Source organism: Xenopus laevis, chromosome 4L, assembly GCF_017654675.1.
Source record: "Xenopus laevis strain J_2021 chromosome 4L, Xenopus_laevis_v10.1, whole genome shotgun sequence".
In the NCBI taxonomy this organism is placed as follows: Eukaryota; Metazoa; Chordata; class Amphibia; order Anura; family Pipidae; genus Xenopus; species Xenopus laevis.
The window spans coordinates 127,933,533-127,947,503 of NC_054377.1; the positions used below are offsets into that span (position 1 = coordinate 127,933,533).

Here is a 13,971-nt window from a genome sequence, read left to right on the forward strand (position 1 = left end):
TTTGATTTTTAGATGGGGTCAGTGACACCCCTTTGAAAGCTGGAAAGAGTCAGAAGAAGAAGGCAAATAATAAAAAAACTATAAAAAACGATGAAGGCCAATTGAAAAGTTGCTTAGAATTTGCCATTTTATAACAGTTATATAAGTAAACTTAAAGGTGAACCACCCCTTTAAAAAAAAAATATATATATATATATATATATATATATTTAAAAAATAGTGGTGAGCACAACTTTCCCTTGTTTGTTATAGTTTATACAGGAGCAGTGATCAGCTCCATGTTGTAGCTCCCACCCCCTCCAACTATAGTCAGGTGATCCCACTGGTGTCTAATAAAATGGCAGCCAAGTTTGGGAGTTTTACTTTGAAAGCAGCAAGTAAGTTGCAGGTAAAACTTAGTCCCTTTGTAAAATGTATAATTAAGCAGTAGAATTCTTAATGAATCAGATAAAATTGAGCATAGGACTGGCCAGATATGGGATGACTTTGACGTAGTTGGCCAGCTTAAATATATTGCAATATATGGACAAACAATCCCTGTTTTGTTTAAAGGGTAAGGCATTTTTCAGTAGCTTAAGGCACAAAATGTCTCTGTCTTAAATATATTGATAATGGGTTGAGTGCAGAGGACTCTTGTATTTGATTATATATATACTGTATATATATATATATATATACATATATATATATATATATAGCTCAGATCGATACACTAAATTATAGGTATGTATTGGGTCCCGTGTCCAGCACAATCATTACATACGGATCTTAGCTGCTGTGCCCAGTTTCGAAAACAAGGATACATTATTCCTTTCAAAAAAGAGATGTGAGTACCTCAAACAATAATAAATCAATCAGTGAAAAATTTATTAGGTCATAAAAGACAAGACCTAACGTGTTTCGTGCCTATTGGGGCACTTACTCATGAGTAAGTGCCCCACTAGGCACGAAACGCGTTACCTCTTTTTTTATATGTCCTAATAAATTTTTTAATTTTTCACTGATTGATTTATTATTGTTGGAGGTACTCACATCTCTTTTTTGAAATGTCGTCTTGGACTTGCACCCTGGGACTGGGGGGGAACTGTGAGTATATCCTCCAAGATTTACTTAATATTTGCTTTTGCATTATTATTCATTCTTGAGAATTTATATTTTTTTGGCATTGGCACAAACCCTACCATTATAAATGATTCCTTTACCAACAATTATTTGAAGACCTTTCCTGGTGGCTGAAAGGAAAGCCATTCCTGATAAAATAAAACAGTTCAAGATTTTTAAATTTACTCATTATTGCTCAATAACTGTACATGTAGTTAAAGTTATGGTGTATCTATGGGTCTCAGACTCCATGTGGATTCAAACCAAAAACCAGTATAGATCAAAAACTTTAGAAAATACATTTTAGCAGATGCCCAGCCACTCTTGCAGGTGAATGTACCCTTGTGTGTACCTCTAAGCAATTATAGAAAAAGAGTTATGATCTTCTCTGTAGGTGACCCTGACCTATTTGCATTCATTGATGCCAGTGTTATTTGGTATAGTTATATTTGGTATATAGTTGGTTATAGGAGGGGGGGAGAGAGAGAGAGAGAGAGAGAGAGAGAGAGAGAGAGAGAGAGAGAGAGAGAGAGAGAGAAAATATATATATATATATATATATAGTATGGGGCGAGATTTACAAGCAAGATGTGTCAAGACTGAGGTCACGCCTGAACATGTGAAGATCCCTGCTGTACTGTATGTATGCGCCTCTGGGCCTTATGTAAGCATAAAATACAGGTAACGGGTGCATTTATTGTGATTCAAACTTTTATGTGTCAAGAGGAAGATTCACTATATGCCTGAATCAAATTTTTACAAGTTCCTTTAAATTTGTTTAACAGAAGTAATTTAGTGACAGCGTCGGCCAATTAGTCAGAGTGGATACACCCCTATGAATATCGTGCCTCTGGCTGTGTGGAGTTGCATTCTTAAAGGAGAAGCAAACACTTTACCAAAAAAAAACCCTACCCCCCACCCCACGTAGACCCTCCTCCCTCCAGCCTAGTTCCCCCGCCCCACTGGGCAAATGCTGATAACTTTTTACTTACCCCTTGGTTAGTGATGTGCGGGCCGACCCGATACCCGCAGGTTCGGGCCGACCGCACACACTTCACCGTGGGTGGCAGGCGGGCACCATCGTCAAGTGCCGGCTTCTGACTTCTTCTTTTATAGACGCTTCGCCTGCTCGCCCCACCCCTTTTGTGGCATCATCGCCGGGTCTATTAAAGGAACCCGGAAGTGCGAATGTGGGCCAAGGGAGGGCGGGTTAGGGAAATCCCGACACGCACATCACTACCCTCGGTGCAGAATCACAGCATCAGAGTTCAACACAGCCATCTTCCGGTTCTTCGGTAAGCTGAAACGGAGACCATGCGCAGTTGAAGCAATTCACTGGTTCGCGACAACTGCGCATGCGCTGAAATGGACGGAAATTGCCGAAGCGCCGGAAGACACAAAGACCCGGAAGATGGCAGCAGTGAACTCCGATGCTGTGACTTTGCACTGAGAGGTAAGTAAAAAGTTAGGGGCATTTCCCGGGGGAGGCAGCTGAGCTGGGGGGGAGGAGTCTACGTAGGGTGCATTTTTTTTTTTTTGATAAAAGTTTTGTTTCGCCTTTAATTTTGACTTGATACAAAATAGTTTCCCATCAGGTTTGGTATCCTTGTCCTGTTTTCTTCTTATTTATCTCCTATCATAAGCTAATATTTTCTTTGTTGAAGATCATGCCGAGTTCTAGATACAGAACTACGGTAGTTGCCGATTCCTGTCTCAGTCCAGCCCAAAGCCCCTCAACTTGTCCTCCATATCCAGTTTCATGGGTTTAAAAAAAAAAAATGGCAACAAAAATAGCATTACTCCTAATAATGACAGTTATACCCTGAGGGCGCATTTATTAACTTTGGAGACAAACACCGGTAAGGTTGCCCATAGCAATCAATCAGATCATTGCTTTTATTTTCTAACTTGTAGATGACTGTTCAAATCTAATTGCTGATTGGCTTTTAAGGAAAACATCACTGGTGATGTTTCCAAAGTTAATATGTGCCCCTGAGTACAGGCCTGGATTTGTGGCAAGGCCATAAAGGACTAGGGCATTAAGATTTTATGGGCTCTATGCCGCCCAGCTGCATTCCAATATTGTCGCAAGCACTGGTGACGTGCTGCTGTGCACATAATCCCCAGTGTCCCGGAGTTAGCCTGTACACGTTCACTATGGGAAGGGGGGCAGGTGGTGGACCCACTGGCCTGAGTACAGAAGGCACATTTGCCTTTTCAGCAATTAATAGAATAAAATGTATTCCAGTCTTTACAGGAATTGTTCAGTATAAAAACTGGGTAAATAGATAGGCTGTGCAAAATAAAAAATGTTTCTAATATAGTTAGTTAACCAAAATGTAATGTATAAAGGCTGGAGTGACTGGATGTCTAACATAATAGCCAGAACACTACTTCCTGCTTTTCAGCTCTCTTGGTTTCCACTGATTGGCAGTAACCAATCAGTGACTTGAGGGGGGTCATAAATGTTACTTTTGAATCTGAGCTGAATGCAGAGGATCAAATACAAACTCACTGAACAGTTATGTCCCATGTGGCCCCCCCTTATAGTCACTGACTAACTCAGAGTTAGAGAGCTGAAAAGCAGGAAGTAGTGTTCTGTTATATTAGACATCCAGTCACTCCAGCCTCTATACATTACATTAACTATATTAGAAACAATATTGTACATTATGTTTTGGGCTTCTATACCAGCCCAAAGCAACCAAAGCCCTTTAGTGGTAAATATCGGTGTAGCTCCCCATCTTCTTTTCTGCTGATTCACTGCACATGCTCTGTGCTGCTGTCACTTACTGAGCTTAGGGACCCACTCACAATATACAGTACACATAGAATAGAAATGTCACAATATAAGGCTGATTAGTAATTAATACAGATAATTACTACATGACAGAACAGAACCAGTGCAATTAGCATCGGGATTTAATAATCAGCCCCTTGTATTACAGTCCAACCTAATTTTCTGCTGGATAATTAGTGATGAGCCCTAAGCTTAGCTTCTCAACAGCTGCACAGAGCCCACTGAGCATGTGAGTGTCACAGACACTTTCCAAGATGGTGACCCCCTGTGACAAGTGTGAAGTCCTGGATCATTGCTGCTATTGACAAGCTGAAACTTTAGGCTGGTGCAATAAATTCAGTATGTGAAATATGGCAATTTTAACTATATTAATTTTTAGGGTTTAGTTCTCCTTTAATGGTCTTGTCTTCACATAAATTTTTCCACAGTTGAGGCTATTTATCCATTCAAAAACATTTTATTAAAACAATACATTCAAATATTTACAATAAAATTATATATTCCATAAAAAGTGAAAATCTGAATAAAAATAACCGAAAGTCCTGGAACAGCCCGTTAAAATGATGACTTTTTTGTACCACTGTGACTGGGCGGAACAGTTGCCTGCTGCTGCTCAATGCATTCTTTCAATTTGTCTTCTGTTAGGGAAAGCCTTTGCTCTAAAATTCCCACCGTCTGGAAGGAAGAAAGATTTTTATATGGATTAAAAACAACACAAATACACAGTCATTTTAAAAAAAAACTTAATTTTTGAGTTGTTAATGATGTCCCTCTCCCACCAGCCTCAGTTACTGTATGTGAGTGAGAAGGGTTGGGCATTTCTAGCAGTCAATAATAATCCAGTAGGCGTTTCCAATAATGAGTAACATTTTGTTGAAATATAAAACAATGCTTTATTGGGAGGTTTGTGCGGACTCCACCCAATGGAATATATCCCTATCAGGGACTAGAGGTGGGGACATGCTGTGAGATCTCATTTGATGACCTCATAAAACCAGCAGATCTTGGCTTGATGTGGCCACCAATGCACTGGTGGCCTAGGCAGACTTGCTGGGATTGTCTACGAGCCAGAGATAGGTCAGGCAGGCTATGGTAGAGTACTGCAGTGGGTTGGGTACCTGCAGTACCCTGTGGGTAGAAGTTCCGGATGCAGGTATAGACGCGTGTCGGCGGTTCTGCGGGTTTGCAGGTCTTCTCAATAGTGATTTTTACTCCTTTTTTCTGATCACACCTACTTCTACTTCTGATGATGTCACTTCCAGTTTACAATGACAGCACTTCCTGTTTTACTTTTTTTCTGATCACGCCTACTTCCGATGATGTCACTTCTGGTTTACAATGACAGCACTTCCTGATTCTTGATGGTCAGCGGGTCGTGGATAAGGTACTTGCGGGTTAGATCGGTTAGCGGGTCCAAGCGGGTAAGAATGTGGGTTGCGGGTCCGGGTTGCGGATTGCGGGTACGGGTCAGGTTCCAAAAAATGGACCCGCGCAGGACTCTAGGCTATGGGCATGCAAACTGCCAAATGGTTGCTAGGTTTACCGATCCTTGCAGCCAGCTATTGGCTTTGATATTTATCTAAACTTCCCATTCTCTGAAAATGTATATGGATACATTAAAATAGCAGATGTGTATGTCCAACTGGCGACTACACTAGAATTGAGGCAACTGAAGCACAGTGTGATTTCTCTGCTTACTCATTAATGGTCCATACAAAGAACTGAGGACTAGAAGACAAAGAAAGGAGGCCCGTGATGATGCAGTGGGAAGGGTTTTATTGTCAGTGAGCTTTACATGCAGATCTTGTTGCCTAGGGAGCATGTATTGTAAATGTGTGTTCAAAAGCATTGGTTACCATAGAAAAGATCAACACTATAAATGTCAAATATGATAAAACTATTTGCTGTGAAGGAAAATATGACACATACAGAGCTGTCATTTCCCTTGTGCCGAGCCTTCTGCCATGCAAAGGGACAACAAGACAACCACTTAAAGGACCAGTAACATACATTTTTTTTAAAAAATAACCAAAACGAAAAAACACCAAGACACTTTTAACTTTAAATTCGCAAAGTCTTTATAAAGAAATAACTTACCGATTGTCTGCTTGAGCTCCTCTTCAGAAACGGCGACAGGGGGCAATCCATCGTGCGGCGCTTGATTTCTCCTCCCTGCCTTCTATAGGAGATAGGCCAGGGAGGAGAAATCGAGCACCGCACGATGGATCGTCGCCATTTCTGAAGAGGATTGCAAGCGGAGTATCGGTAAGTTATTTCTTAAAAAAGACTTTGCGAATTTAAAGTTCAAAGTGTCTTGGTGTTTTTTTTCATTAAGTACAAACTGGTCCTTTAATGGTGCAGAGACCGGGTGTCATTCCACATAATGCCCCCTGGCAGAAAGTGATGTTAGTGCTCCAGTCTTCTGTTCTTTAGTTTTTAGGACTACTGTTGTTTATATTCTATTTAATGCAGTTATTGCTTTGGAGCCTACCTTTGGTTGGTAAGAAAGAGTAGTTTTATATGAAAAGGACATGAGGGAGGGAGGGAGGGAGGGGGAGAGGGAGAGAGAGAAAAAGCCAAAGAAGTGTGACCAAGTTAATAAAGGGAATTAAAAATCTTTGTTATGTATGTCAGCTGGCTAAGTTGCCACTGTTAACAATAAAGACAAATTCCACACTGATCCCTATGTATAAATGTATATAGGAGGAATAGTCCTCAAGATGAAATGAGATTTATCTTAAATTAAAGTGTATGCAAGAAAGAATTCTGTAAGCTTGCCTTGCTATTTCCTTATAGTAGTTTGGTAGAAAAAAATCCAGCCTCTCCATGGTTCGATCTCATTAGTCTGGGATAATTATGGGATTTGTTGTGAACACACTTTATTTTCCTGCTTTCGCTTATTAACATATTGTCTCACTTCCTGGTTTTGCCAAGTTATCATTTACAGTAAAACAAATATCCAGTCCAGACACATACATTCTCTGTATAAGAAGCTGCTCCTTACCCCAAAGCCTAACAAAAACTACAGCTTAAAGGAATTGTTCAGTATGCAAATAAAAACTGGGTAAATAAATAAACTGTGCAAAATAAAAAATATTTCCAATTTAGTTAGTTAGCCAAAAATGTAATGTATAAAGGCTGGAGTGACTGGATGTCTGACATAATAGCCAGAACACTACTTCCTGCTTTTCAGCTCTCTTGGTTTCCACTGATTGGTAACCAGGCAGTAACCAATCAATCAGTGACTTGAGGGGGGTCATAACTGTTGCTTTTGAATCTGAACTGAATGTTGAGGATCAATTGCTCACTGAACAGTTATGTCCCATGTGGCCCCTCATTAAGTCGCTGACTAACTCAGAGTTAGAGCGCTGAAAAGCAGGAAGTAGTGTTCTGTTCTGTAATGTTAGACATCCAGTCACTTCAGCCTTTATAGATTGCTTTTCTGGCTAACTATATTACAAACGTTTTTTATTTTGCACAGCCTATTTAGCCAGTTTTTATTTTTACACTGAACTGTTCCTTTAAAGAGGGGAGGAGTTTCTTTATGCAACGCTCAATATCGCCATTTGAACATATTACCATTTGAGGGATGAGAAAAGGATGAGTTAGAAGCAGCACTGGATTTGAGTGGTCAATCAATTTAGTAAAATAATACTTGTGTATGTGTTCATATTAGGAAGGACTCAAGGCACTTACTCGTGTAAGAATGTCTAATTGTCCAACAATATGCTCCAAAGTGCTTGCAACAGTTTGAAGGTTCCCATCCTCTGCCTGTGGATGATGCTGATCAACAGAACGGGATGTATAACTAAGTGGAGAACTTCTGTCCTTCACAGACATCTCAGTGATGTGAGGCTCTAGGTCAGCTGCCTGTAAACAAACACGTTTGATAATTCTAACACACGTATATATATTATATATATATATATATATATATATATATAATATTATATATATATATTATATATATAACGTTAGTCTGGCATTAACAATAAAACTTTTTTAAGTCCTGACCCTTTTTGCTGTTTGTACAATTGAAATTTTGGACACTGCACCCAGGCAATTTAAACCATTTATCTTAGTGAAAAAAATGATGTGTTTTTATTCACAATGCATATCCAACGTTTCGGTCCACGCTTGAGAAAGGTCCCAGCGTGGACCGAAACGTTGGATATGCATTGTGAATAAAACACATCATTTTTTTCACTAAGAACATTGGAGTGCGGGTCCATTCTTTACTATATATTATATATAATATATATATATTATATATATAATATACTATATATATTATATATATATTATATATATATATATATTATAATATATTTATATTACAGGTATGGGATCCCTTATCAGGAAACCCATTATTCAGAAAGCTCCAAATTACAGAATGACCATCACCCATAGCCTCCATTTTATCGAAATATCCAATTTTTGAAAAATTATTTCCTGGCTGGCTTCGTATTCGGCCAAATCTTTTGCGAAGGATTCGAGAGTTGGGCCGAATCCAAAATAGTGGATTTGGTGCATCCCTAATAAAAATTGCCCATTACGGGAGAAAGAGAGAGTGTCGGGGTATATGTAAGTGGTTCATATGCACCAGCTTGTTTACGTCTCTCATCCAGAACAGACGCAGCAAACTGTTTGACATCACATGGCACATTTAATCTATTTAAATGAAGCAGCACAATATTTTATTGTTATTCTTGTTATTTTCATAGTGGTAGCGCTGTACAACAGAGACACAACACAAAGAAAGGACAAAGCCTCACCTGAGTTACGTGAGCATTCATCGCTGGCTGATGTACGTCTGCAGGTTGCACTATTGATGTGTAGTCTCCACCACTGGGAAACGTATCATTTTGTCTGTATTTCAGAAGGTCTGGGTAGCTGCCAGCATCAAAGTTTGTCTTCCAAACCATCACCTGTAAAAGAAAATGGGTTAATTGGAGCACAGAATATACTGGATTTATGGTGAGAAACATTTGTCGCTAAACAAATTAATACAGATCCCCAAGCACTTTCTTTGTGCACATTAACTGAATCATTATTTGATGCTTTGTATCTGTCAGAACACAGACATCTATTCTCTACCTCTGAGGAGTCTTATGTTAAAAGAACAGTAATGTCAAAAAATTAAAGTGTTTTAAAGTAATAAAAATATAATGTAGTGTTGCCCTGCACTGGTAAATCTGGTGTGTTTGCTTTAGAAACACTACTATTGTTTATATAAATAAGCTGCTGTGTAGCAATGGGGGCAGCCATTCAAAGGAGAAAAGGCTCAGGTTACACAGCAGATAAGCTCTGTAGAACATAATGGTGTTATCTGTTATCCACTATTTAGCCTGTGCCATATAGACTTTTTCAATTTCCACCATTGCTACTAAGCAGCTTGTTTATATGAACTATAGTAGTGTTTCTGAAGCAAACATCATTTTTACCAGTGCCGGGCAACACTCAACAAAAACTTGATTCCGCCAGTTTTGGGGTTAATGACCCGAAAACTCAAATCGCTCGAATTGATCAAGTTTTTGAGCAAAGCCCTCTGAAAAAAACTCGAACATCATGAAGGTTATTAACATCTTCCAGTGGTTCCAGGGAGCTCTGCCACTGACTTCTACATGACTTTGACAGGTTTGAAATGGTGTTTTTTTCAGATTCAAACTATTTACAGGGTTGGGGTAAAGTAAATCTCGAAAAAAAAAAAAATTGTAGTTATCTTTAACCTGAAATATTGATTTTTGACCCCAAAATAGCCTTGAAAACTCCAATTTTTCATGGAAAACAACTGGATCCTTAATAAATCTGCCCCCAAGATCTACTTGTTTTTCATGTTGTCATTATTTGCCTCCACGCAGTGGACTATCTATCAGATCATAATGGGGGCCTAAAGTGACTCATTAGGGAGAGGTCTGTATCAACAATTTAATGTGTTCCCATACAAATAGGGTAAGTATGCTCTTGTACAGGGAGTGCATAATAGCCCTTTAAATAGCAAACTACTGTGGTAAAAGCTAATTCTTATCTTTAGTGTGACACACACACACCTTATAAACCACTGATCATATGGGCGCACTACTATTACATGCAAATGCTGTCCCATTCATACAAGTGGGTGAGGCTTTCACACTGAATGCCTGAACTAGATTTTTGGCAGCTGTTGAAAGTTAAGTAAAGTTGTTGCGGTCTGTGTTTTGTAAACCAGAAATGAGTCAGCACAAGTATCAAGATCATCAGCCCAAACCTTAAAGGAACAGTTACACCAAAAACTGAAAGTGTTTTAAAGTAATGAAAATATCATGTACAGTTGCCCTGCACTGGTAAAACTGATCTGTTTGCTTCAGAAACACTACTATAGTTCATATAAACAAGCTGCTCAGTAGCAATGGCTGAAATTGAAAAACGGCTATATGGCACAGGTTAAATAGTGGATAACAGATAACACCATTATGTTCTAAAGAGCTTATCTGCTGTGTAACTTGAGCCTTTTCTCCTTTGAATGGCTGCCCCCATTGCTACACAGCAGCTTATTTATATAAACTATAGTAGCGTTTCTGAAGCAAACACACCAGTTTTACCAGTGCAGGGCAACACTGCATTATATTTTTATTACTTTAAAATAATTTAATTTTTTGATGTTACTGGTCCTTTAAAGGCACACAGCCGGCTCTGCTTCATGGTGAAGAAAGCCACCCTAAGCAAATGTACTTTAAAGGGGCAGATTTATTAAGGGTCAAATTAAAAATTTTAATTTTTTTTTATTGTCGAAACTGTCAAATTCGACTAGGGAATTATCTCGATTACAGTTCTTTTAAAAAATCGAATTAGATTTTCTAGATTTATCTTACTTTGGCCCTTCGAATTAGACTATTCGCCACCTAAAACCTGCTGAAATACTGTATACGTCTATGGGAGAGTTCCAGGGATCAATTTGGTGATGATTGTAGCCTTCCTGACATTCAAGTTTATTTGTAGAAAAAACTCAAATCGAGTTTGGTTGAAACCGACTCGAGTTTTCTAGTCGGTAAAATTCATCAAAGTTTTAACTATTCGATTTTATTATTAAATCGTCCAATTAAATAGAATTCCAGAGAGTTTAAAAAAAACTCACATGAATTCGAAATTCAACCCTTGATAAATGTGTCTCCCCATGTAATTTTTAACTTTAGAGCCCCTTTAAATAGTGCTATACCATTTTCCTTTGCCCAAGTCACCAAATTCACAGAATGAGACATTTTTTGACATTTGAAATCTTTTAGATTTTTTTTTTATTCTACAAAGCCGAACCATTTAAAGAGTGTAAGGTATCTTCCGTGTGAAAGGCACTCCACAGAATAACAGAGTTGTAATATATATCTCCAGAAATGGTTCTCTCACTTTTATTCCCTAACAGTCCGATTTTATCTCAACATTTTCTGCTACAAACGCTGATTAAATCCGCTTGGGTTTTTTACGCTTATTTATTATTACATTTTTACTGAAAAATGCTGGGAAAAAAAAAATCTGATTTTCATGATTTTTTCGGATCTCCGATTTCTTATGCTTTATGGCCGAAAATTTTGGGGTATTGCACGAAACCCAGCGCACATCAAAAAAATCATTGGTACTTCTCCCATTGACTTAAATGCAACCTCGAAAGGTCCGAGATGCCGGATTTTCTCATTAGGACTTTTCCATCCTCTGGGTTTAATATACTCTGAAAAATTTGTAAAGTTCGATTTTAAATATATATAAAAAAAAAATTCAGTATTTTTGCATTTGGAGTTTAGTAAATAACCCCCATTATGTCAGTTTGTTACTACCCAATGGCAGAGCAGTCCACTATGTGGCCTTTTTTTTCCAGACCTCCAGGGGTTTAAGTATTTTCTTTAAAATGACACACTTACCTGCTCATCAGAGCCACCAGAGGCAAAAAAGTCTCCTTCTCTAGAGAACTTCACACAAGTTACTGGTCCCTGTAAGAACAAGTTATATACAGATTATTAGAAAAGTGCTGAATTCCATAAAACCTTAATAAATAAAACAATGAAGTGTATGTTTTTAAAGCCTGTATGGAATTATGGCCTTCATGCCTATCTGGACTGACTGTTGTTTCCTATGGAATTTCTGTTGTTTCTTTACTCTGGGCTAACAATGCCTTTTTGCCTTGTCAGTGATGTGATTGATCAGGATCCACCCTGTATTCCAGTGCTTTATAAAATGATTGTCAGGTTGATACACACACATATAGATAGATAGATAGATAGATAGATAGATAGATAGATAGATAGATAGATAGATGGTTAGTATGCATTGGGGGTTATGTAATAAAAGGCACTAAGTTTTCCAGGGAGCAATAACCCCTAGCAACTAATCAGCGTAGCATTTACTGGTCACCTGTTTAAAAGCAATCTTATTGGTTGCTATGGGTTACTGCTCCTGGGCAAAGGTAGTGCCTTTTATTACATATGGAGGATTGAGCCTTATCGCGAGGAGTCCTAAAAATAAGTCTTGCGATTGTAGCATTAAACACAGCATTGTTGGTACAAATCTTTGTCAAGGTAACATAAAAATGTACAGACATAATTGTCGTTTCAATAGAGACGTATGAGGTGTTCCCTATATAGGTTGTGGTTGTACTCTCTCTCCATACTCTTCAGTGTACAGCATTGTTCAAATGATACAAAACACAATTTTAAAGGACAAGGAAAGGCAAAAAAATAAAATCCCATTTTTACTTTCTTTAATGAAAAAGAAACCTATCTCCAATATACTTTAATTAAAAAATGTGTATCGTTTTTATAAGAAACGACTGTATGCAGTGAAATTCTCCCTTCATTTACTGCTGTGGATAGGAATTGTCAGACGGTCCCTAACTGCTGAGCAGGGAAACAATCAAACTTATGAACAGCAGATGGAGCCCCCGCCTTACTTCCCAGCCATGCAGAACTCAAGCAGCTTTGTTTATGACAATCCCTAAGCAGCCCAGACCACACTGAGCATGTGCACAGTCTTAGTCTTGCAAAGATGTATAACAAAGTTACAAGATGGTGACTCCCTGTAGCCAACTTTGAAAGCATAAATTATTTGTTTGATTAGGCTTGTGGTGCAGTAAGTTCATGTTTATATTTAGTATACAAAATACAGCATTTCTAGCCTTATTCTATTTTAGACTTTACATGCCCTTTAAGGCAGGTATGTTTCTAGACAGAAGCAAATAAATTCTCCTAAAACTCCCCCTGAGACTGCCTTGCAGCACCTGAGGTCCAGAGTTCAATTCTGGCTTGGGCACTACCTGCAAGGTGTTTGCATGTTCTCCCCGTGTCTGTGTAGCTTTCAACATACACTCCAAAAACATACAGGCAGGTTCAATTTCAACAGTGTATGTGAACTGGAACCTCAGATTGGAAGCTCCACTGCAGCCGATTTTTCTAAATGCAAATATACTCGAGAATTTTCTTCAGAGTGTCGAAAAGTTGGTATTTAGTAAAGAATAAACTCAAGGGGAAAAAAAATACTCGGCAAGTAAAAACTGGATAGTTCAATAGAAGTCAATGGGAATGGTCTCTAACAACTTTATTCATTAATTTATTTTCCAGGTTCATTAAAACATTAACGTTTTTTTAGCCCGATTGAAAATGACTGGAAATTTTGATTGTCGTTGGGGAGCAACTTTTCTTCTGTGGAAAAAAAACACACTAGAATAGTCTTGTTTTTTTCTTAAAGGAGAACCAACCCCACCCCCCTACAAGTAAAAGCACCCATTTGCTTCTCCATTGGCCCCCCTCCCTGCTTCTTCCCCGCATAGTGTTCAACAAGAATAAGTATCCCATCCAGCAACACTGATCTAAATGTGCAGAGGAGCTCAGGGTGCCATGTTCGGTCACTTTGGTATCTTCCAGATCTTCTTCTTTCTTTTCATTAAATTTTCTGAGCTTCCCGACTCCAACTGCGCATGCGCCAAAGGCTGAAGTTCACGAAGCAACAAAACATGGCAACCTAAGCTCTGCTACGCTACTCTGCACATTTAGATCAGTGTTGCTGGATGGGACAATTATTCTTGTTGAACACTATGCGGGGAGGAAGCA

At 38.6% G+C, this 13,971-nt stretch overlaps 1 protein-coding gene across 1 annotated transcript in view; it reads right to left on the minus strand.

Annotated features, from left to right (window-relative positions):
- Positions 1-4,342: 4,342 nt before the first annotated feature.
- poc1a.L (POC1 centriolar protein A L homeolog) overlaps positions 4,343-13,971 on the minus strand; it is a 28,883-nt gene continuing 19,254 nt past the window's right edge. Inside the window, 4 exon segments of the mRNA NM_001086414.1 lie at positions 4,343-4,576; positions 7,598-7,771; positions 8,677-8,829; positions 11,791-11,859. Coding sequence (NP_001079883.2) covers positions 4,457-4,576; positions 7,598-7,771; positions 8,677-8,829; positions 11,791-11,859 — 516 coding nt within the window. The 3' untranslated portion in view covers positions 4,343-4,456.